We start from the raw sequence: 25,664 nt of genomic DNA on the forward strand, positions 1-25,664 counted from the left end.
CCCCTTTGTCTTACCTGAAAGGGAACAGTTCCCTGTGTAACTGCCACCTGAGCCACCTGAACACGAGTAACCCACCCCCCCTCCTCGCCGCAGAGGGCCCGAGGAGCTGTGAGGGCACCCAGGTGAGGTGGAAGAGGGCTCCCAGGACCCCACCTCCCCCTCTCCCTGGGTGCCTAACCTAGGGCCACTCACATCTCTGGGAGTCAGTTTCTCTCCTCTAAAAATTTCACATTTTAGGAGGATTAAGTGAAATTATAACTGTGAGGGACATAGCACGTTTCACAACAGGGAGTCCATTTATGTTGGTTGCCTTGGCACCCCCCACCCCAGCTCCTCCCAAGCAGGAAACCACGGCCAGTCCCCAGGCACACGCCCCTCCATTGCTCCTGCACGTATGACTGCTTCTCCGCCTGACTTGCCTTGGGTGCTGGCTAAGGGGGTCTGAAGCAGCCCTGTCCCAGGTAAGGCCCAAGAAACCTGCCCCCCACAGCGCTCCATGCACTGCCCTTCCCCCGAAGCACAGGAGGCAAGAAGGCCCCTGAGGCCCGGCCCAGCTCACTGCTCGCGAATTTCGGCTCCTGGAAACCCCACACAACGGTCTCTCTGAATGTCTCACTCTACCAAATAAGAAAGAATACTACTAAATAATAAAGAAATAAAATAAAATAAAAATAATAAAGAACTCTACTAAATAATAAAGAAAATACAAGGTTGCCTGAGAGGACTGTGTGCTTCGAGAAAGATCAAGGAAAAAAAAAAAAGTTTTCCCAGGTGTTTGATATGGCAGCCAAGTCCGTTCGGGTTGAAAGGACATGACCTGCCCAAGGTCTCCATCTGGTCTAGGGGAGCTAGGAATGAGGCCACGGTCCCTGGACTCTGAGGGTCGGGACATGCCGCAGCATGGTGGAAGCCAGAGAGTCTGGGGAGCCAACTGGCACAAAAGACAGACATACAGACACAGAGGGGAACAGAGCTGTGCAAAAGGAAGCCCAAGCAGGAAGCTCTAACAAGTCATGCTCCACCTGCAGAGCATCCGGGCCCAGACCTCCTCAGGCCAGCACGCGCCCTGGGTGGGGTCCCTCAGCTCCTCCGAAATCCATAGGCATGCGTCCTCACAGTGAGCCCACGTGCTTGAAAGAATTGGACCCTAGTCTTCCACACAAGATAGTCAAGAGGCTATTGTTGCCCCTGCCCTTTCCAGAATTGCTTCTGTCTAAAGGGCCAGCACCAGGCAACCCGGAGCTGAGCCCCTCTTCTCTGGCTGGCACAGGCTAAACCCCCTCCTGCAACCCTCCCCCCGGTTCTCAGCCTCAGCACTGGTTTTTCGGCTCCTCATTGCCCACCTGTCTCCTGCCCACACCTGACTACCTCATATCCAATCACGGCAGGACATATGAGGGAGCTTTGGGGCCTGAGAACTTCGGGGTTGCCGCTGCTGGATTTGGGGGCTTCCAAAAATCTCCCATGCACACTTGCACAAGATGCAAGTCTCCCTTTTGTGGGCATCTCCCCACATTAGGTTAGTTTTTGTCAGCTTTGATCCAAGACCATATACTTGTACCTCAAAACATGTCTCAGCTCCACAGGTGCTGACTAGGCCCCCCCGATGACCCGATGGTCCTGCCACTTCAACTGGAGAACTCCGAATTTCAGGGTCACAAGGGAACTTATGAGTCATCGACTCTACAACACTTGAATCCTTCTGCATAATTCAGGGAAGCGCATCCTCCTTGACAAGACTAGAAGCATCGCCCAGAGGGACCAGCCATCACGATGGACAGACAGGAGTCCTCCTGAGCCACTAGCCTATCTCTGGGACACAGAAAGCTAGTCCCCACCCCCACCCCTTCCTTGGGGTTGCCCTCCCAAGGTCTAAGGCACTTACCTGCCTCTTTCTTTTTCTTATCCCAGCTAAACACCTCCAATCCCTCCATGCTGCTCAGATGCTTCAGCTTTGAATCCCCTTACCGGCCTACCTGCACTCCTTTAACTCTGCACTGGGCTCACAGTGCTTTTCGCACCATAATGTGCATAAACATCACCTGGGCTCTCATCCTTCCCGCTCAGGTCTGGGCAGGGCTCAGGAGTCCAAGTTTCTAACAAGCTCCAGATGATGCTGGCCACCACGTTGACTAGTAAGACTTCCACTTGGGAAGGACTCTTTACTCGGAATCACCTCCAGCTTATTAGAAACATGACTCCTGGGCCCCATCCAGATAGCCCGGATCAGAATCTTCATTTTAACAGGATCCACGGGTTTAGAATATGCCTCTTTATTTTATTTTTTTTTAAGATTGTATTTATTTCAGAGAGAGAGTGTGCATGAGCAGAGTGGAGGGGCAGAGGGAGCTGCAGACTCCCCGCTGCGCAGGGAGTTTGCAGAGCTCAATCCCAGCACTCCATGGTCGTGAGCCAAAGGCAGATGCTTAACTGACTGAACCACCGAGGCACCCCAGTATCCCCCCACTAAAGTTAGAAAAACAAGCTGGCAACCATGGCTGCGTATTAGAAACACCTGGGAGATTAGAAAACCCATGACCCAGCAGCACCCCAGACCAAAATTATATCAGAGGATGGGATCCAGACATCAACAGTGTTTGGTTTTATTTTTGTTTTTCCTAAAGATATATTTATTTATGAGAGAGAGAGAGGAGCAGGAATAGGGAGAGGGGCAGAGGGAAAGAATCTGAAGCAGACTCCCCGCTGAGCACAGAGCCCTGGGCAGGGCTCAGTCTCCTGAACCTGAGATTTTGACCTGAGCTGAAACCAAGAGCTGGAGGCTTAAAGGACTGAGCCACCCAGGTGCCCCCAGGCATCAGTAGTTTTAAAGCTCCTCAGGTGATGGCATTATGCAGGCAGGGTCAAGAGCTCTGCCACAGAGCATTTAAAGTGTAGGCTTAGGGACGCCTGGGTGGCTCAGTGGTTGAGCATGTGATCCTGGTGACCCAGGATCCAGTCCCATACTGGGCTCCCTGCACGGAGCCTGCTTCTCCCTCTGCCTATGTCTCTCATGAATAAACAAATATAATCTTAAATAAATAAATAAATAAATAAATAAATAAATAAATAAATAAATAAATAAAGTGTAAGCTTACCCTTGAGATCGCTGCCAGAGAAAGGCAAGGATGTGTCATCATCTTCACCTCCTCGGGTCATGGCTGGAGCTCCCCTTTGCTCTGGGCAACCACCCACAATGCTGGCTCCTTTGGAGGCACTACAGAGCAGTGGTTAGCAGCTCTATTTTGGAGTCAGGTGAACCCGGATTCAAATCCTGATTCTCATGCTTATTAGCTGGGGGCCTCAGAAAATTTACCTAATTTCTCTTCCTTATTCCCTCTTCTGTAGAATGGAGCCGAGATAGTATCTACCTCCTAAAGTCATGGTGAGGGTTGAGTTAAATGAGAGAAAGCAGATCTAGTTCTCAGCACGGCACCAGCCCCACGGAAGCGCTCAGCACCAGTTAGTTGCTGTTACTAACATTGATGCTAAAAGTTCTGGATATTTGGAAGGAGCCACTGCTAAGCCACATTGACCCTTTGTGAGTGACTCCTGTTTAACCCATTCTGGCTTAACCCAGGCAGAAGAGAAGCCTGTAGAAGGCTGTGCCCAAAACTAAGCCGGGAATGGGGCCAGTTCCAGGGATGTCGGCTGGAAATTCTCAAGTGACACAGTCCTTAGAGCTTCGTGCACTGTTAGATTTGGGGTTAGGATTTCCAGGCCACAATCTGAGCTGGGGTTGTTTGCCCCTTCGTGGGAGGAGGGGCCTTGTAACTACCACTCCCAACATGACCACTGGGAAGAGGCTAGTTCTCCAGAGAAACCGGAGGTTGTCACCTAAAAGAAAGAGGAGGTTGGTCGGATGTCTACCCCAGCCCACTTGTATTTTGAACCCAATGGCCAGACTACACATGCATTATTACATTTTTAAATGGGAGCTTTTTATTTCTTTGAGTGTCTTTTTTCTATTTATTTATTCATGAGAGACAGGGAGAGAGAGAGGTAGAGACACAGGCAGAGGGAGAAGCAGGCTCCATGAAGGGAACCTGATTTGGGACTCGATCCCAGGACCCCAGGATTACAACCTGAACCAAAGATGTTCAACCACTGAGCCACCCAGATGTCCCTCTTTGAGTGTTTTTTTTTTTTTAATAACAACTTTATTGAGATGGGAGTTCCTGGTCAGATTCTAGAAGGCCCGACTGAGGGCCTGGGAGGTGCTGATGGACCAGCGGGGGCCTGAGGCAAGGACAAAGGGGCTGCCCCATCTGAGACTTCTTGGTGACTGTGGGGATCGGTGCCTAGCACAATGTGGGGCATATTCAAAAAACATCAGTAGGGGTGGTGTTGGTTTACGGGAGAGCCCAAGCCAGGAAGTTCCAAAGAGCCCCACAGCACCAGAGGAAGAGCATGAGGTGTGGATGAAGCATGACAATCACAGGCGCAGTCCAATCTCCTGAAGCATTACGCTAGTCAGGGTCCTTTCAGGGAAGCAGAAACCTCACTGGGTGTTTCAAACAGGGAATTGAATCCAGGGAATTGGTCACCCAGGGTGTGGGAATGAGGAGCCAAGTGACGTTCATTTGAGACGTTCAGAGTTTCTCATGGCAGGAGGCAGGAGGCCCTTACTAACTGTGCAGCTGGAAGGACAAAGCATTGGCAGCTAGATGGACCCCGAACACCTAAATTAGCTTTATTTTCTAGAAATGACAAGATGTAGGTAAATTCTTCTGCAAGTATCTGCCTGGCCCTCCCTTATCTCTACCAGGTCTCTGCTTCTCAGCAAGCAAGGCCTTTTCTGGCCATCCTGTTTGGGTCTGCACCTCCCCTCTTGGCGCTCCCCACCCTTGCCTTTGCTGTGTCTTCCTCCAAAGCCGTCATCGGACACAGTTGGTATCTGACCTTCTTACCGTCATCTGACATACTTGGTATTTTCTTCCTTGCCCACCTTCTCTCCCCATCCCCACCTCAAGCTTGATTTAAAATCCCATAAAGGCAGAAATCTTGGCCTGTTTTCCTCCCGCCAAAGGCCAGCCAGTGCAGAGTTGGTATTAAATCACTGTTACGGTTACAGCCTGTCATACTACCATACTCACTCCCCTGCCCACCCCACTTCTAACTTCTCTGGCACTCTGTTTTCTGTTCCAGAAAATAAGATAATTGAGGTCCGTGACCTGCAAGGGCCTTTCCACTGAGGCGCTCCTTGGCGGTGGGTTCTTCCTACACAAACGGATTCCCCGGGAGTTTCTATTCCGTCCACGCGGGGGCGGCAGAGGCCAGCACATCCCTGAGAGCTGCACTCCCTGGAGGCCCTTCCTGGGTCTCAGAGAGGAGTCAGGTCTTGGCTTTATTTGGGTCCCAACCTAGTTCCAGGGAGAATGAAGTCATGAGTCGGAAAATTAAACGAAGCGTGGCAATTAGGGATAAAAAGTGAGGAGAGACCATCCGAGGCAATCAGAGATGCTGGAGATAAGCTAACTACAGTAACTGAGCCCTGACTTTAGCTCCAACTTTCTAGACATCTGGGCAGAACAACAATCAGGATGAGATGAGTGGGGCACGCTCTTCAAATGCTAAATGTAAGGAGGGAAGCAGCCAAAATCCGGTCATCGAGACATATGTTAATGAAATATTGCTAAAAATCTATATTAAAGACAACAAAAATCCACAATGAACAAAATGTCAAACATTTAAAATTACATGCAACATGTACTTAGAAGCAGTTTTCTTTCTGTGTGGCCTCGGTTCCAAAAATGGCCCTGCACAATAAAGTTGAATCTGGTCCTTAAGGTTTGAAATTTTTTTGCATTGATTTTGATCTTAAAAATATTGTGTTAAAAAATATATTGTTAACACTTCTTAATTACAGCGTTCTTGGTGTCCCTTTTAATTTTCCAACATGAATGTCACTTTGCCTCCCCCTAATTCCAGCCTGAAGAGTCTCACTGGAGAGGCTGAGGATCACCCAAGAGTTCCCCTGGCCGACAACTCTTTGCTCCCGGTGTGAACCTGACAGACATGCAACACACAGCCTTGCCTCTTGGCTGGCACACTGTGGCCCTTCCCCTGCAGTCTGGCACCAGCCTCCCCATCCTTCTCAATACAGTGCTCCCAGGAGCAGTATCTACTCATCAGAACCAGCAGGTATGACAAAACCTTATAAATGAAGACCTGCGAAATTCTAATAGGGACAACTGACACAAGATGGTAGAGATAAGACAGAAGGAAAGTTCCAGGTCCAAATCTCATTCTAGGCTGACAGATAAAGGTACAGAGTTTGATCAGAGCTGTCAGTTGAAAGAGCAAGGGCTGTCAGATAGAACTTTCTGCAAAGGAAATGTTCTACATTTGAATGGCACGATATCATAACCGCTAATCGCATGTGGCTCTTAAGCCACGTGATATGTGGCTAATGCAACCAAGGAATCTATTTAATTGTGATTATATTTAAATTTAAATGGGTGAAGGGCTACTGTATTACAGTCACTTCTATATCAGCAAGTCTCAAATTTAACTTGCACTAGAATCAACAGCAGGAGTTGTCAAAGTCCTGAGGCTGAGCCCATCTGAGTTGGGGATTCAGGAAGTCTGGCATGGGGCTGATAGCTGACATTTCTAACAAGTCCCCAGGTAACGGTGAGGCTTCTGCTCTGGGGACACTTTGAGAACCACTAAGCTAAACAGTATTCTGACTCCGAACAATTGTTAGATATTGAAATCACCTTATGTGTAGGTGTTGGCTTTCTTGAAGCAAAATGGCAGCCTAGACTTTGAAGACAGATAGATATGGACTCAAATCCCTGCTCCTCCCTTAATTAGCTGTATGATCTTTGTTTCACGTTCAACTTCTATATACAGCTGGCCCTTGAACAATGCAGGGGATTAGGGGCACCAACAAATATCCCCCACACCCCTACAGAGTCGGAAGTCTGGGTATAACTTTTGACCTCCCCAAAACTTAACTACTAGTAGCCTACTGTTGACCAGAAGCCTTCCTGATAACATAGTCAATTAACACGTATTTTGTAAATTATATGCATTATATATTTTTACAACAAAGCGGGATCCCTGGTGGCTCAGCGGTTTGGTGCCTGCCTTTGGCCAGGGGCATGGTCCTGGAATCCCGGGATTGAGTTCCGCATTCCAGCTCCCTGCATGGAACCTGCTTCTCCCTCTGCCTGTGTCTCTGCCTCTCTCTCTCTGTGTGTGTGTGTGTGTGTGTCTCTCATGAATAAATAAATAAAACCTTTAAAAAAAAAAAACAAAGTAAGCTAGAAAAAAATTTTATTAAGAAAACCATAAGAGAAAATACATTTACAGTACTGTATTTATAAAAAAAAAATCCACATGTAAGTGGGCCTTAGCAGTTCAAATCTGTGTTGGTCAAGAGTCAACTGTAATATTAGTCAACATTCAACTGTTCCCTCTCTGCTCCATCCACAAAATGGAAATAATAGTACACACCAAATAGGGTAATTACAAAGATTAAATGAGATAAGGTATATATGCCATTCAGTATAAGTTGTTAAGATCATGTCCTGCTCAGAAAATGTATTAACTGAGATTATATATGTGAACATGTCATTTGTAGCACAAGAAATATGTATTTCCACAAAACAGTTGTGTCAAAATTACCCAGTGCCAGTGCATCAGTTTTCTATTGCTACATATAACAGATTACCCCAAAATGTAGCAATTTCAAACAACAAATACTTATCATCTCACAGTTTCTTTGGGTCAGACGTGTGGGCATGGCTTAGCTGGGCACCTCTAGTTCAACATCTCTCAGGAGGGTGCAGTAAAGCTGCCAGGGCTGCAGTCTCATCTGAAGGGTCAACTGGAAGGCTAAGAAATCCATTTCTTTTGTTTTGTTGTTTGTAAGACATATGTACATTTTGGGGTGCCTGGGTGGCTCAGTCCATTGAGCATCTGACTCTTGATTTTGGCTCAGGTCGTGATCTCAGGGCCGTGGGATCGAGCCCTGTGTCAGGCTCTGCGCTCAGCAGGGAGTCTGCCTCTCTCTCTCTCTCCCCCTCTCCTTTTGCCCCTCCCCCCACTCACACATGTGCTCTCTCTCTCTAAAATGGTCTTTAAAAATTTTTTAAATAAAAATGGTTAACTAGCAAAATGTACATATATCTTTTTTTTAAAGATTTATTTGGAGGGGAGGGGCAGAGGGAGAGGGAAGGGAGAGAGAGTCTTAAGCAGACTCCCTGCTGAGTACAGAGCCTGTCTCAAGGGGCTCAATCCCTGGACCCTGAGATCACGACCTGAGCCGAAACCAAGAGTCAGATGTTTAACCGACTGAGCTACCCAGGCACCCCTAGTTTAACCATTTTTTTAAAGATTTATTTATTTTAGAGAGAGAGAGAGCACACAGAGGGGAAGGGCAGAGGGAGAGGGAGAGAGAGTCTTAATCAGACTCCCTACTGAGCACAGAGCCCAATATGGGGCTAGGTCTCACAACCCTGAGATTACAACCTGGGCTGAACCCAAGAGTTGGACACTTAACCAACTGCACTGCCCAGGCATCCTTAATCCTTTTTAAACGTATGGTTCTGTGTCATTAAGTACATTAAGGTACATTGTGTCATTAAGCACATTAAGTGCATTAAGTTCATTCACATTGTTTGCAACCATCACCACCATCCATCTTCAGAAATTTTTCCTTTTCTCCAGCTGAAACTCTGTACCCATTTGATACTAGCTCCCCATTCCCCACCTCACCCCCAAGCTTCTGGCAACTATCATACTACTCTGTTTCTATGAATTTGACTCTTCTATGTTCTTCATATAAGTGGTATCATACAACATTTGTCCTTCGGTGACTTGCTTATTTCACTAAACAAAATGCCCTCGAGAGTCCTCCATGCTATAACATGTGTCAGGATTTCCTTGCTATAGTATTCCATTGTATGTATATACCACGTTTGCTTATTCATTGCTTCTACCTTCTGGGTCTGATCCCACCCACTGCAGCCCTGTCAACACTGGCCCCTCAGTGGACGCACCTCATCCTAGGCTCAGTCCTGGGGAAGCCACGCCTGCTCGAGATAAGCCTGACTAGCCTGAGGATCTGGCCAGAGCTCCCCCACTTTCAAGGACTATCCTGATTCTGGTCCTGGCTACTTATCTCTTCATCCAGGCTCTACTGCTCTTCTGTGTTTCAGGCTGGGATACGTTCTTGGAGGTTAGAGTCACTTCCCATAAATGATCCCAGCAGGTAATAGGATGCTTTGAACCAAAACATGGACCCCTCCCATTTACTTGCTATGTTATACCACCAGGATCTTCCCTTCCATACCCTATATTTGACCATTTAATACCCAATATTACATTAACTACTTCAGCATTTCAAAAATTATAACCTAGCTGCCTCTTTTAAACAATTATAATTTCCATTCTGCAGATGAGAAAACGGATTCAGAAAGGTTAAGGGAACTGCCCAAGATCACACAGCTAGAAGAGGGCAGTGACAGAAGAACTCCGTATAGTTACCACTGAGTTTCCAGGATGTCATAGGTGGTTTCTGGGTTTTTTTCAGACTGAGAGCCAAGTGGGATAACCAGAGTTTAGAAGGAATCATTCGTCTGTTCTGCTCTGTAGTCACCCAACATGACTCACCTCCCAATACACAGAACCACAGTCCACTGCCTAGGACAGCCTAAGCACAGGGCATGAAATGCCTGGGACCCTACAGTCCTGTGTCACCAACTGGCCCCACCTCTCTTGCCTCCGGATAAACCAGAGGAAGACATCTGACCCAAGTGAAGCTACTAAGGTGCCTCTTTTAGGTGTTTGGAACTGGGACATTAAAAAGCAAAAGGACTCAGATGGTAGAGCTGTAAGATCATGTAGAGAGGGGGCTGCAGTTGGTGGCCTGATGAGTCCGTTACATGGGAAGCAAGGATGCCTCTTTAGAGGTAGGATAGTGGCATACTGGTTGCCCAAACTGGGGAAGTAGGCTGCCTGGTGTGAATCATGGATCCCACTTATTAGCTGCAGGATTTGAGGGTAAGTTGCCCAACCTTTAGGCGACCCATTTTTCTCATCTGTAAAATGGAGAAGCGAATAGTACTTGTTGCTACAATGAAACAAGGGAACACACACCAGGTTAGCAGCAGCACAGGTGCACAGTGCACACACTGGCAACTGCCCACTGGCATTATTCCAGAAGTGAGAAGGCACCGCAGCCTGGGAAACCCACAGAAGGAGCAGCTCCTCATGACTTTCCAGTTCCCAGGCGGTTGCCTCACACTAAAATACTTTTAAGTTTAAAAATTATGTGCCACATTTATTTGGAAATTCTATTCTTTTTATTGCAAATTTCTGGTAAAGGAAAGAACGTGGAAGCTGATCCTCTTTTAAACTTTGGTCATAAGAGTACTCTGTAGCTCAGTGGCTTACAACCTCAGCAGCCTCTGACATCCCCCTGGGGCCTCTGGTACCTACTGATGCCTGTCCTGTGTCCCACCTCCCAGAGTTTCTGGCTTCGTTGGTCAAGGGGACAGCCTGGGCACTGGTAGCTTTCTGAACTCCCCAGGTGACTCCAACATGTTGCCAGAGTGGAGAACCCCTGCTGGAGCTCATGACAGCAGGTTGGCAGCATCAGAAGCACCTGAGCAATTTCAGTGGACAGCCAACCGCCACCTGTTCCTGTCACCCCCTGACCCGAGTCCAGCTGTCCTGCTCTCCCCAGGAGTCCCATATGCTGGTTCTTCCTCCTCACTAGACCACAGAGAAGGACATTGGAGGGGGCATAACTCTCTGTGCTGTGGCTTGTGCTTCAACAGGGAAAACTGGGTTAAATGCGGTTTACTCCACCATAAAAAAAAATTCACTTTCTGATTGGAAAAGAGCATGAACCTTTGTTTTTTCATTGTTAAGTGGAAATAGTTTTCCTATATAGAGATGCAAAGATTTATGACAAAATAAGGAAATATATGTTGGATGACACATTCCTTATATGATTTCTCAGGTCCAAATTAAAAAAAAATGTGTCCAGCCATTGAAGGTAAAATATTATATACTTTAGCAGCATATTTTAAATGGGTAAACAGTAATAGCCAGTTATATATCTCATTTATGATTTATCCTAAAAATAGAAAATGCTTTAATTTTCCTGAGTCCTTGGCAAACAAAAAACAATTTTTTTTAAATTTTTAAAGAATTGTTTTCCTTTTCTTGGGCACCCTCACAGTTTAGAACAGTGTGTCTCACCATTGGTTTGTACATACACAGGTGAACAATTTCACTGGTGCCAATTTTCAATGATTAATCAAATATGGCGATTGAAAAGAAAACACCCATCATCTACAAAGCTGCTCAAAATGAAAGTTTCTTGACAATGTTATAAATGCAATATCAATTTGATTCTCTGTCCATACAAAAGTATGAATTTCTATTTCATTAATAATACTGAATGATCAATGTCTTAACAGTGATAAAATTTTTAGAACATTTAAAAATTACATAGGATCCCATTTTTACATCATAATTCTGATGTATTATCATGCCTTCTATTTTGTCTGTAAAACTTTTATAGGATACAGTGCATTGACGTGGTAAAACCAAGGCACAAGAATACAGTTACAATAAGTGTATATAAACCTTAGTTAGCACTTTGTGCCAATTTTGGAAACATTTAGAGAAGAGATCATAAAGCCTGAAAAATTCTCACATCCTATTATGATTAACAAACAATTAATTGTGCAATAAACAAACTATTAACCACCATTCCATTATTAAATATATGGCTATCACTATACAGGCTGTGGATAATTGAAAAAAGTTTTCAATATTAAAACCTGGTATAACTAGGTGGTTGATGTAGACATTGTGCCTTGCATTATCTAGATAATTGTCTTAAGTTTCCATTTTAATTTGCAATGTCTATGGCAGTTTTATCAATTTTGAAGCTATTTTCATTACATAAATGGTATGTGTGTGTGTGGGGGGGTGGTTTTCCAAAAGTTAAATCCCTTCTCCCTACAAAAGACAGAAGATTTACAAGAAGATAACCATATAAGAAATGCACAGATTAACAGTAATAAAATCCAAATATGGACTAAAAGGTTGAATTCTAATCTACCAGGACATTCTCTTAATTTAGGGTGAGGAGCAACACATTCCTGTGACAATTCATTTGTTTCTTAATTAAAAAAAAATCACCATGACATTTTTCAAAATAGTAAAGTCTTGGCTAGAGCGTCAAGCATTGAAGGAAAGTTGTTAAGTCTTTTCATTCATAAAATGAAGGGAATAGAAGCCTTTCCCAATCTAGGGGCAGGGAGGATATTCCATTGAATTTGGAGAAATGGAATAGAGTGGTAAAAATTGTACTTCATACTTTTAAAGAAAGTGTTTTCGAGACTCAAGGTAAACATTTAGACCCATGAAAAAACATTGCTTGGCACATGCACGCCATGAGTAGAACAATCCTGAATGCGGTGACAGCCTGGCTACAGAGGTATCCAGCTCTAGCCCCACTGGCAAAACCCCTTCTGAGGTCCTGGTCCTGGCTCCCTTCACAGGGGAGCTTCTGGCTTCTGCATCTGCTGGATTTGCTTCAGTAGCTGGTCCTTGTCCAACTTCATCTTGGCTTCAAGAACTTGCCTGAGGGATCCTATGCTTTCATAGATGGCTGTAAACCCTTTAGGAAGAGGTAAATTTCACCAGAGTTAATATGAAAAAACAAATCAAAACAAAACAAAACAAAAAAAAACAATGCTGTGTCAAATTCTACTGCACAGAATAATAGTTGACTTGGGCGAAGGTTACCACTAGATGCTGAAACTTCACTGGAGTAAAAGTTTGAGAGGGAACAGGATAGTTAACACAGTTTTGGATTATCTCCCTGCAGATTACTATTTGATTACAAAGGGGGAAGGGAACTCTTACAGTGGGGAAATCTGGCAGCTACCACTTTAACCAAGGGGTCAAAGCCAATGGCACCAATACCTGGAAACCAACATCACATACCCCTGAGAAAGGATCCCCGATAAGTGAGGGACATGCCGCTTCTGTGGCATTTCTGTCCAAAATGCACAACCTGAATCTAGTAAGAGGAAGCAGACAGACACAAACTGACACAACATCCCACAGAACTCTGGCCTATGTTCTTTAATGATGGAACAGCACCAAGGAACTGATCCATATTAAAAGACACTAAATAGGGACGCCTGGGTGACTTAGCAGTTGAGCATGTACCTTCTGCTCAGGGCGTGATCCCCCGGGGCTCTGGAATCAAGTCCTACATCAGGCTCTCCACAGGGAGACACACACAGAGAGGCAGAGACACAGGAAGAGGGAGAAGCAGGCTCCCTGTGGAGAGCCCGATACAGGACTCGATCCCGGACCTGGGATCACACCCTGAGCTGAAGGCAGACCTCAACCACTGAGCCACCCAGGCATCCCTAATAAAAATCTTAAAAAAAAAAAAAAGATACTAAATAAAGAAACATGATAACTAACTATGCTGTATGGTTTGGGGATAGAACCTAGACCAGGAAAGGTCTGCATTAAGGAAACAGTAGTGAAAGTTGAAAATTGAGTACTAAAAAAATATTCCTCAATATTGCACTGGACTATAGTTATTTAAGAGAATCTCACTGTCCCTAGGGTATATAGATTGAAATAATAAGGGAGTAAAAAAGCATCATGACTTCAACTTTCTGTCAAATGATTTAGGAAAATAAATTATATTTACACACACATACACTCCTATCACACAATGAGATTAAGCAAATTTCCAAAATGTTAACAATTGGTTAATCTCTATGAAAGATGTATAGAGTTTCTGGACTGTTATACTTTTTCTAAATTTAAAATATTTTCAAGATAAAAAGCAAAACAAAAGGAAAAAATTCCTGGGACGCCTGGGTGGCTCAGTGGTTGAGCGTCTGCCTTTGGCCCAGGACATGATCCTGAGTCATGGGATCGAGTCCCACATCAGGTTCCCTGCATGGAGCCTGCTTCTCCCTCTGCCTCTGTCTCTGCCTCTCTCTCTCTCTCTCTCTCTCTCTCTCCCTCTCTCTGTCTCTCACTAATAAATAAATAAAATCTTTAAAAAAAAAAAAGGAAAAAATTCTCCATCAAAAGAGCATTTCATATTATTCTGTATTTCTATGGGTTTTATTTTTTTTAAGATTTTATTTATTTATTCATGAGAGACACACACATAGAGAGAGGCAGAGACACAGACAGAGGGAGAAGCAGGCTCCACGCAAGGAGTCTGATGTGGGACTCGATCCTGGGATTCCGAGATCACGCCCTGAGCCAAAGGCAAACGCTCAACCGCTGAGCCACCCGGGCAACCCCTCTATGGGTTTTTAAGTTTAAACGGTCTTGTCTGCACTAGCAAGTTTAGAATTCTCTCTCAGGGGTGCCTGGGTAGCTCAGTTGGTTCAATGTCCAACTCTGCATTTCGGCTCAGGACATGATCTCAAGGTCATGGGATCAAGCTGAGTCGGGCTCCGTGCTCAGGACAGAGTCTGCTCCAGATTTCCTCCCTCTGCCCCTCCCACTCACTCTCTTTCTCTCTCTAAAAGTAAACAAATCTTTAGAGGAAAAAAAGAATTTTCTCTCAGAAAAGTTTCCTGACAATTCATGTCATCTAAGTAATAAATATTATTTATGAAAAATAATGTTCTTATTGAATAGAAAGATACAACATATAAAAGAATAGATGACAAGTCATCACATATGGCATGAGCTTTCACTTGAAAAAGCACATATAAATCATATATGTATAAAATGATATATATAAAGATGACCTCTGGGTGAGAGGAGTTATGAGTATTTTAAAAAATATTTTGTGCTTTCTTATTTTCCATTAATAAATATATTGGTTTTAGAAAGAGAAAAAGTAAATATTTTTATTTTTAAGAGGCTCATACGCCCTTCTTTTGAGGGACTTAATATTAACCACCTCAATGGCACGTTGAATAGGATGGGAACAAACCCACCCAGGGAATTAAATGATACAGAGTTAAACACTGATGAAATATTCACATACCATATTCTAACAGCCCCAAGAAAAAAAGAAAGAAAATTCATTTTTATCTTCCGAAGTTCTTCAATGCGTAAATTTAATCGTGACTTCATAGTGTCTATGTAAATAAAATAAAAAACTTTTTGGTGGTAACAACAGAACTTTTCTTGGGATAACTGACTACTCTTATTTCCACGTGGCCAAAGTAGAATGATTTTGCAGAAGAAAATGATGGAATTCTAGAACTGGAGGGAGCTAGGAGATAAGGTGGTCCCCCTCATCACACTTGAAGACTGTCTTGTCTTTCCCGACCATAACCAACCAGCCTCCACTTGAAATAAGCCTTCAGGAGCCCCTCAAAGATAGAGGTTCATTTCTGAGACCTGCCAATCATGGCTATGAACAGAAACGAACCCACAGGTGGCACCAGAGAAAGTGCACATCCCGTGCAAGCTGAGCAGTTTTCATCTGTGTGCCTGTCCCTTGGGTGGCTTTCTGTGTACTTGGAATTGAAATGACACTTCAGTTCACTACAGCACAGCTACTTAGAAAATCACCTAAGGACATTTCTCCGTGATTCTCATCAGCCAGGCTCACAGGGAGTGGCAGGGGGTGGGCTCATCAACTGGTTTTCGGATCACACTGAAAATGACCCACGAGGGTGGTTCGCTTTGTGGCCTACCAGCATCAACTTCTGCCTTCATCTCCTTCATATCCTCATTCATCTGTAACTCCAGCTTGCTGATGCGCCCATGCACCCTCTCCTCTTCTTGTTTTGTTCTCTGCACTTCCATGTTCTTCTTCTGACTCTCTTCTATTTTGTCCAGCCTGGCTGACATCTGGCTGAGCTTCTTCTCCATGTCCCTTTCACTGGCTCCCTGAGATTGGTGAGAAGAATTGTACCTGGTTACTCCAAAAGGAAAGTCTGTCCTGCACCCGCATCAGTCATCTTATCATTTAACAACCATCTGCAGGGGACAGAACCGCGAAGGTGGCTTGTTGCTCGCTCTTAACATCCACTCTCCCGTTTCTTTAACAGACCTCCGATTTCCAGGAGGGGGTAAGCTCACCCAGAGTTAAGACTACATTTTCGGCTGTCTCCTAAGTTTAGTGTGGCCATAAAGATGAAGTTCTGGCCAATGAGATGTAAGTAGAAGGGTATGTGGCTTCTCTGCTAGGAGAAGCTAAAAAGGTATCTGAGGCATATCCTCACCCCTTGTGTCTTCCTTCTGTTCCTGGAATTCAGACGTAATGACTGGAGCGCTAGTGGTCATCCTGAACTATGAGAACAAGGATCACTCTAGAATTGGCAGGGAATTAAGCCAGAAGAATCTTGGGTTGCTGAGGACTGAGAAGTTACCACATCAGCCCTGCATTCCCTACCCCCCCCCCGAAAGCTTTTATGTGAAAGAGAAATAAGATGCTATCTAATGAAAGCTACTATTATCTTGGGGTTTCCTATCACTTATTCACCAATCCACAGAGAAAATAAACAGTGATCCAAAGACACAGAAGCCTACAAATGGAGTAGTATGAATCTAAGTAAATCAATCAGATCTGATAATATATGAAAGAACACTTAAATATTTGAAACATTAAATATTGTCTTTCCTTTCCTTTTCTTTCCAACATGCCTGGTTTTTATGGGAATCTGCATCTACAGGTGAGCTTTGGAGGACAAGACTATGAACACTGAGCTGTAAGTGGGCTATTGCATGATCTAGCTCTCTCAATGTTGTACAGTGCAGTCTGCATTGAGAGCTGCTCCGCACTGCGACACAGCAGAATCAGAGATGCAAACTGCACCAGATACTTCTGCTCCATCAAAGCCCAATAGGAGGAAGCAGTGAAAAGAGAAGAGAGAGGAAGATGGTCAGGCTAAATTACCAAACCAAAAAAAAAAATATGTATACATATTTGCTTGCCAAATACCAATTTGAGAATCTACTGGTTCAGAATACTCTACATGCAAGGCTTTCTTGATGGCTTTTGAACAGTGCTGCAAACCGTAGTCCCCTGGGAGAGGGGGGTAAAAAGAGAAGGAAAACAGAGAAAAAAAAAACGGTAGATGTTGACGTGCTGCCCCGTGACTCCACATCCTGTGGTTCTAGCGTAGCAGAGGGGCCCAGCGGGAAGAACCTAGTCCACACTGTGTATTCCAGATGATGAAATTCAACCAAACTGGGATGACATTTGTAGTTAGTTTTATTTAGAAATGCAAGCGGACAATTTGGTTCATGAAGGCCTTGCTTTAAATGCTTCTTAGCTGAAAGTGCTGAAATTTTCTGCTTAGCCTTTTGTTAACTAAAAGAAGTCCAAGTGCTCTCCTTATAAACGAATACAGAGAAAGGAGGGATTCTAAGGCAAGAAACAGCTGAACAGCTTAAGGTGGTGCTAAATGAATCAATGCTGAGTTACTAGGATTATTCATAAACATCGCAGCCGCACTCCCTACCCCCCACCCCCGCCTCCCCCGAACACCTTCACTGGAACACACTATACATCGATACCTACACTGTTTTCCTTCACAACCAAGGAAAGCTGATCAATTTTCTGTAAGAGTTCTTTCTCTATCCGTTCTTGTTCCTGTTGCAACCAATTCCGTGCAGATAAAATCTCATTACTGAGTTCCTCAATCGTCCCTTTAAATCTAAAATCAGAAAATTAGCAAGTTAGATGTAAAACAACTATAAAGTTATATCACACAACGTCAGTCTCCAGCTATCAAATTTCTCATAAACGTGTCATCATGAACCTTGGCTTCCTTAGAATTACAAGCTTATCTTCCCTTAGAATTGCCCTTAGCACTAAACTGGGGGTGGGGCTAGGGGGCAGGGAAGGAGTATACAATGGACAGGCACCTGATGACACTTCCTACCAGTGAAGAGCCGATGGGGTGGGTGTTGAGGTGTTAACGGTGACACATGGCCACCCAGGTGCTCATCTTTGCCTTCACAGGGTCCCCAGTGCTCCTACCTCAGAGAACACCCTTCTAGCCTCCTCCCTTTCCCCAGGCTCTTCCTCATTTTCCCTGTTATCTCCCAGGCCCGGAGCCTGGCTACCTTTCTCTTGAATGTTATCAAAATTGCTCTTGCCCCATGCAGATATTTCCTAAATTAAACCAAAAAGAAAATTGAAAGAAAACCACCCTCCATTCCGCCGGTCCTCACCCTTTCCAAATACCTTGAAATAACACTCCACACTGCTACTTCCCCTTCATTACTTTCATATTAATTTTATTATGAAATGGAATAAAAGTAGGAAAGAACATATGACTTAAACAATAATAGTAATAATAAAATGGACACTGTGGTATAAGATCCTAATTATCTGCTATATCTGTTTTTCTCTTCTTTCCTATTAAGAAATCCTCAGATGTGAGCTGTGTCCATGGCTGGCTGACCAGAGACTACATCCCCAGCCTCTCTTGCAGGTAGGTGTGGCCATATGACTAACTCAGGCAATGGGACACATGCAAGAGTAGCAGGTACAACTTCCTGGGTCATGCTACTATAAAAGAAGCTTCTGGGCCTTACCTGGGCTGGAAGCCACGCAAGCCTGCAGCTCCACCCAACTGTGGAGCTCAGCCTGCAGCTCCTGCCTGACCAGGAAGACTGTCCACAGAGCACCACAACTCTAATGCATTCACTTATTCTGACAGTATTTTGATATAGTCTTTAGAGTTTCTCTCTATAAGATCATAACATCTGTAAACGGATAATTTTCCTTCTCTTTTTCAGATTTGGATGCCTTTTATTCCTTTTTTTTTTTTTTTTTGCCTAAGTGCCCTGGCTAGGACCTCCAGTACTATGTTCAATAGAAGTGGGGAGAATGAGCACCCTCCACCTTGTTCCTGATTTTAGAGAAGCTTTCAGCTTTTCACTGATGAGTAGATATTATCTGTGGGCTTGTCATATATGGCCTGTATTATGTCAAAATACATTCTTCCTATACCCAACTTGTTGGGAGTCTTAATCCCAAAAAGGATATCAATTTTGTCAAATGCTTTTTCCACATTGTTGAGATAATCATATGATTTTTTAAATCATTCATTTTGTTAATGTGGTGTCTCACATTTATTGATTTGCATATATTGAACCATCCTTGCATCCCAAGGATAAATCCCATTTGATCATGGTGTATGATCCTTTTAATTTGCTGTTGAATTTGGTTTGCTAGCATTTTGTGGAGAATGTTTACATCTATGTTCATCTTTGGCCTGTCTTTGGTATCAGGGTAATGCTGGATTTGTAAAATGAATTTGGAAGTGTTTCCTCCTCTTTAATTTTTTAGAAGAGTTTGAGAATGATTGGCATTAATTCTCCTTTAAATTTTGGTGGTATTCATCCATGAAGCCATTTAGTCCTGGGCTTTTCTTTGTTGGGAGGTTTTTGATTAGTGATTCAATCTCCTCACTTGTTATTGGTCTATTCACATTTTCTGTTTCTTCCTGATTCTGTCTTGATAGATTCTATATTTCCAGGAATTTATCCATTCCTTCTAGTTATTCAATTTGTTGGCATATGACTCTTCATAGTAGTCTCTTACGCTCCTTTGAATTTCTCTGGTATCAGTTATAATGCCGCTTCTTTCATTTATAATTTTATTTATTTGAGTCTTCTTTTTTTTCTGGATTAGTCTGCCTAAAATTTTGTCAATGTGGTTTATCTTTCAAAAAGAGAAAAAAAACAAACCCCAACAATTAGTTTAATTAATTTTTCCCACTGTTTTTATATTGTTTACTATGTTCTATTTCATTTAGTTTTAGCCTAATCTTAATTATTTCCTTCCTTCTTCTACCTTTGTGCTTAGTTTATCCTTTGTTTTCTAATTCCTTGAGGTATAAATTTGGTTGCTTATTCAAGGTCTTTCCTTTTTCTTAATGTAGACATTTATTACTGCAAACTTTCCTCATAAAAGTGCTTTGGCTGCATCCCCTAAGTTTTGGTATATCTGTTTCTATTTGCATTTATTTCAAGATTTTCTAAATTTATCCCTTTTGATTTTCTTCGACCCATCTGTTATTCGTGTCTTAATTTCCACATATTTGTGTATTTTCCAATTTTCCTCCTTTATTGATTGCCAGTTTCATGCCACTGTGATCAGAAAAGGTACTTGATATGATTTTGATCTTCTTTAATTTTTAAGCCTTGTTTTGTGACCTAACATGTGAGCTATCCTAGAGAATATCCTCTGTGTACTTAAGAGTATTGGATTCTGTTACAGTTGGATGGGAAGTTCTATACATGCTTGTTAGGTTTCTGGTTGGACAGGGCTTCTTCTTATGCTCTGAAATCAAGGAGTGGGAGGAAACTCTAGTTGGTCTCCCAGTCAGATGGGCCTACTTGCTGGGCTCTGCATTCAAGCAGGGCTGCTGGCTGGGGTCCCTGGCCAGGTGGGGGTGCTGGGCTAGGCTACATGATCAAACAGAGCCACTAACTGCACTGGGCAATTACCTCTAGTTGGCTGAGGTCTCAAACTGTGTTCCCTGGCTTAGGCAGTGCTGCTATTTGGCCTCCATGATTAAGGGCTGCCAGCTGACCTCCACAATTGCACCCAATTGAGTGGGATCCCAAGCTGTGCTTCCCAGACAGATGTTGCTACTGGCCAACTTCCAAGCTCAGCTGGTTTCACAATCAGGCCTCAGGCTATGCTCTATGGTTGGGCGGGCTCGGAGTAGTGCTGCACTACTGAGGGAGGTACTGGCTAGGCTCCCTGGTCAGGTGGGGCCAGCAGCTGGACTTCACAGCTGGGTGGGGCTGGGAGCTGTGTTCTGTGATTAGGGAGCATCATGGCATGGACTTCACGGTTAGATAGGGCCTTAGGCTATGTTCTGTTTTTGGGAGGGATTATTGGCTGAGTTCCCTGCTTGAGTGAGGTTGCAGGCAGTGCTCAACAAATAGGTGGGAGCAGTCTGGGCTCCGCTTGCCAGACGGAGCTGTCAGCTGGGCTCTGCAGCTGTGAAGTACTGTGGGGTGTGCCCCAAGGCTGCCTGGGGTCACTATTCCGGCTCCCTAGTCACCTAGTCAGGTGTGGCCAGAGGCTACAGTTTTTATCTTCAATTATTATATTTTCTAGAAGTTCTCTTTGGTTGTTTTCAACTCCAGCTAATCATTTTTTATAATCTCTCATTCCTTAGTCATACTTTCAAAATGTGTGTGTGTATGTGTGTGTGTGTGTGTGTGTACCCACAATACATATACATCCCATACAAACATATGTACACACACATATACTTATTTTATACAATAATTCCCATATATGCAGTAGTTAGACGTCTGATTCCACTTTTTCCTGTTTCTTTTGACTCTATCGCTTATGTAGCTTTTTTTCCTTGTTTTGTTTTACAATTTCTGATTCTATGCTGGTGTTCCTTGGAACTTCATCTGCCTGTGGGAAGCCTTGAAGACTATTTGCATTTGTTTATATCATGCATCTCAGGCCACCACCAAACAGGATCATTCTAAGATTTAATTATCCACTGTGGTTTTCAAGTTGCTTGAGTAATGTGAATTCTACCTCTGAAGCGATATAAAGGCTATTTTGTGGGGGCAGCTGCCTGGCTCAGTAGGTAGAGCATATGACTCTTGATCTCGGGGTTATGAATTCAAGCCCTGTTGGGTGTAGAGCTTATTTTTTTTTAAATGAATGAATGAATGAATGAATGAATGATGAATAAATAAATAAATAAATAAATAAATAAATAAATTGCTGGATTGTTGTCCTGGATTTTCAAGGAATATCTTTTACGTCTTTACTTAGAGCCAAGATTTAGACAGGTGAGTTTTCCTAGGCTCTCTTTGTGGAATGGGCTTTTTCCCTAGCTCACCAACCAGGGTTTTACCTACTGGGTCTCCAATCGACCTTCTGCTCCAGGCTTTGCTGCCTCTTCCCTGTGAACTGCCTTTGTGTCTAGACTTCTAGACTTTAAATTTTGTAGGAAGAAAAATAAAGATGTTCATGTCTGCTGACTAGTAATATCTCCTAAGGAAGTAATTTACAGAGGAAAAAATACCAAGATGTTTATTTTTTTTCCTCTGTGATAGAAAGAAGAGTATTGAAGAGATTTTTCAGTACTTGGCAAGCTTGTAGGATCTATGAGAAGTGGTGACATAACGATTACATAAATACAGATAATTAGAGGAAAAGAAACATGCTTTCCATAAGAGAATTCCTGTTAACTCAGCAACCACCCTAAAACAGCATTAAATTATGGTACGATGAGATGTAAGAACCATGAGAATGATTAATTTAAAATTTCCACAAATCCCTAACACAGATCTGCACTGAAATCATCTTTAAAAAATATATTAAGTCAAATATATACATATATACACAAATGTATATGCATATGTATATATACACACTCATCCATACACATGTACACACACATACACATATATAGTGACTACTGGCTCTGCTTTGGCAGGAAAATGCAAAGCTCATAAAGATTCATGATAGGAAAAGATGCATGGTTTTGTGACTGAGCAGAAGGGCAGATGATGTGTTTTACTGTGGGCAAGTACAGTTTAAAGCATCACTATAACAAAATGGGAAAATATAACAATCATAGGGTGCCCACTGGATAGCTCACACTAGTGCATACCTCTCCCACCTACACTGCTGCAGCAATGCCCCCAACTGATGTTCCCACCTCTGCTTCAGCCCCTTGTGATCCATTTTCCAATTGTATCAAGTCCATTTAAAAATAATATACAAATCTTATTCTATCACCCCATATGCCTCAAACCCTCCAGTGGCTCCTCACTGAGCTAAGGCCAGAGACAGAAGCCCCGCACATGGTCTACAAGGCCCTGCTGCAAGTCCGCCTCCTCTCCGGCCCTCGTTTCCCCTCCATTTCTGTTCTAGCCACCTTGGCCATCTTGCAGCTTCTGGGATGCCACACTCCTCCATCCCAGATGTTCTTACCCAACTCTTTACCTAGGAAATTCCATTCATTCTTCAGCTCTTATGTCAAGCATTGCCTCCTGAGGAAGGAGGCCCTACATCCAGGCCTCACTCTCAGATTGCCACTATATTAGCTTCCTGTGGCTGTGGGGACAATTTACCCCCAAATTTGATGGCTTAAAACAACACATTTATTCTTGTTCTGGAGGTCAGACTTCTAAAATCAGTTTGATTGGACTAAAATAGAAGTGCGAGAAGAGGTGGTTCCTTCTGGAAGCTCTCTGGGACGAATCATTGCCTTGCTGTTTTCCATAGCTCATGGCCACCTGTGTTTCATGGCTTGTGTCCTCTTCCCTGCCTCATCTTCAAAGACATCACTCTTTTTTCTTCCTCCATCATCATATGCTCTTCTCTCATGACTCTGCCTGTCCTGCCTCCCTCTTGGAGACAATCCAGGGATTACATCGGATCTCCCTGGTAACCCAGAGTAATCTACCTATCTTAAAATTCCTAATCATGGGGCACCTGGGTGGCTCAGTGGATGAGCGTCTGCCTTCAGCTCAAGTCGTGATCCTGGGATCCAGTCCCACATTGGGCTCTCTGCATGGAGCCTGCTTCTCCCTCTGCCTATGTCTCTGCCTCTCTCTCTCTCTCTCTCCTCTCTCTCTCTGTCTCTCATGAATAAATAAATAAAATCTTTTAAAAAATCCTTAATCACATCTGCAAAGTGCCTTTTTGCCATCTAAGGTAATATATTCACAGAGACTAGGATGTGGTGATATTTGGGGGACTATTATTCAGCCTACCACAACCATGTACCTTTCCTTCAAAGCAATAATCACCATTAGCAGTAATATAGCTGACACTCGAGTCCGTATTTGATTAATGCTCATCAACTCCCTAGACTATAAACTTCACAAGGATAGGAAAAGAGCCTGTTTTTCTTAATTTCCGGATCCTCAGCACTCAACATATATTTACTGAATGAATAGATAATTATCTAACAACTAAAAACAATAATAAGGAGAATGTAAAGTGGCAATAGGCAACAAGGAAATTTTTTCCTCTTAACTTCCATTATTGTTTTCACTTTGTTTTGTTCAATAAATAAAAATGAAGAGGCAGAAAGCTGTACTACTGAATAGGCTTCTCCAGAACTTTAACCAAAAAAAGAAGTTTGTAAGTTGACTACTTACTTCGTATCCAAAAGCTGAAGCTGGTGGTTACTGTCTCTGTGGGACATCTTCAGTTTGGTGCTTTGCTCTGATATTGACAAGTCCACTCTGTTCAAAAGCTGAGAAATCTGTGAAAGAAGCTTTGCTTGTAATATCACATCTCATTTTCTCAGAGGTAATCTCAGATAACATTTAGTAAGCTATATTCTAGTTCATGACATTAAGGTTCGATATAATTTAATCAATTCATTTAGGAGCTTACTTTGTCTTTCCACTTCCATTTCCTATCATACACTCTCATCAAAAATCAGGACCAGGAGCACTGCTAAAATATTCATTACACTCTGAGTACTTAACTTTATAGTTCTCTGCTGAGCAAGCCTACTTCCTGCCCGGGACCACTATGTCCACCTACTGGCACAAGATACAGTTTGTTTGGTATTTTTTACCTTGGAATTTCTACCACAAATGTGCCGGCTAGTCACAGAGAATGGAACCCTCATCATTTACAAATACCATTAAGGTCCCAGATATACCTCCCTATCAAGTTGAGTCACCAGAAAATAGAATTTGTAAATTATATCCCTCCTACTCCTTTTTTTCACTATCTACCCCCTTGCCTTATCTTTCTACTAAAATTTAATATATAACTAGTCCTATATGAAATGTGTTTACTTGTGGCAAAAGTTATGATGTTCAATGTTCCTTATATAGAAACTCATGGGGACGCCTGGGTAGCTCAGTGGTTGGGTGCCTGCCTGGATCGTGATCCCAGGATCCGGGATTGAGTCCCACATGAGGCTCCCTGCGAGGAGTTTACTTCTCCCTCTGCCTATGTCCCTGCCTCTCTCTCTCAGTCTGTGTCTCTCATGAATAAATAAATAAATCTTAAAAAAATACAAAACAAAGAAATTCATGGAACAAGTATCTATTAGATCCAGAACAAAGAAAAAGTATGTCTTTTTTTATAGATTTCTATATGTATTTTACTTGGTGTGGCTACTGGGAAGCTTAATATTTCCTAAGCATTTATTTTCTGATGTGATCATTCTATCCTCATTCTTTGAAAAAAAATTACTAGACTTGTTGTTTTGTTGTTTTCTTTTTCATGGCTTTATAGTATCTGTGTTTTTCACGTAAGTAGATTTAGATTTTTATTGAATCTATTTTGGACACAAGTACTTTTAATCCAATAGATTGACCAGATGCCCCATTTTACTGGAATGGTCTCTCTTTACATGAATAATGGCAAGTAGGGCAGATACTGTGGGGCAAATCTTAGAAGTCAGGCCCCTTTATGGCAAAGGGAAACTTTAAAGTGACCAAAAGCAAACTGTGAAATGCCAAAAGTTTTGCTTTATGAAATTGATCTGTGAATTTCAAGGTGGAATACTCTGAAATTCACCAGCCAGCCTACCTTCTAGCTTTGTCTGAGTTCTTTCCCACAACAGACTGTGATGAAGTAGCACGAGGTCCAGTACAGTGACTATTTTCTGAACCAAAAATTGGGACAAGGAGCATATAAAAGAAAAGTCTGATCATTTACCCTATGCCAGGAGTAGTTTTGGAGCTATAATTTAGAATTTCTGAAA

General features: G+C 43.1%; 1 protein-coding gene across 2 annotated transcripts in view; it reads right to left on the minus strand.

The window, feature by feature from the left end:
* Positions 1-7,264: 7,264 nt before the first annotated feature.
* The window catches only part of FAM81A (family with sequence similarity 81 member A), a 78,274-nt gene continuing 59,874 nt past the window's right edge, over positions 7,265-25,664 (minus strand). For both annotated transcript variants that reach the window (XM_055320042.1, XM_055320043.1), the window contains exons 6-9: positions 24,094-24,200; positions 17,504-17,639; positions 15,672-15,867; positions 7,265-12,649 (exon numbers count right to left, since the gene is read on the minus strand). In XM_055320042.1, coding sequence (XP_055176017.1) covers positions 12,525-12,649; positions 15,672-15,867; positions 17,504-17,639; positions 24,094-24,200 — 564 coding nt within the window. In that variant the 3' untranslated portion in view covers positions 7,265-12,524. The remainder of the gene's footprint in view (positions 12,650-15,671; positions 15,868-17,503; positions 17,640-24,093; positions 24,201-25,664) is intronic.

The sequence above is a fragment of the Nyctereutes procyonoides genome, unplaced genomic scaffold (genome assembly GCF_905146905.1).
Source record: "Nyctereutes procyonoides isolate TBG_1078 unplaced genomic scaffold, NYPRO_anot_genome, whole genome shotgun sequence".
Lineage (NCBI taxonomy): Eukaryota > Metazoa > Chordata > Mammalia > Carnivora > Canidae > Nyctereutes > Nyctereutes procyonoides.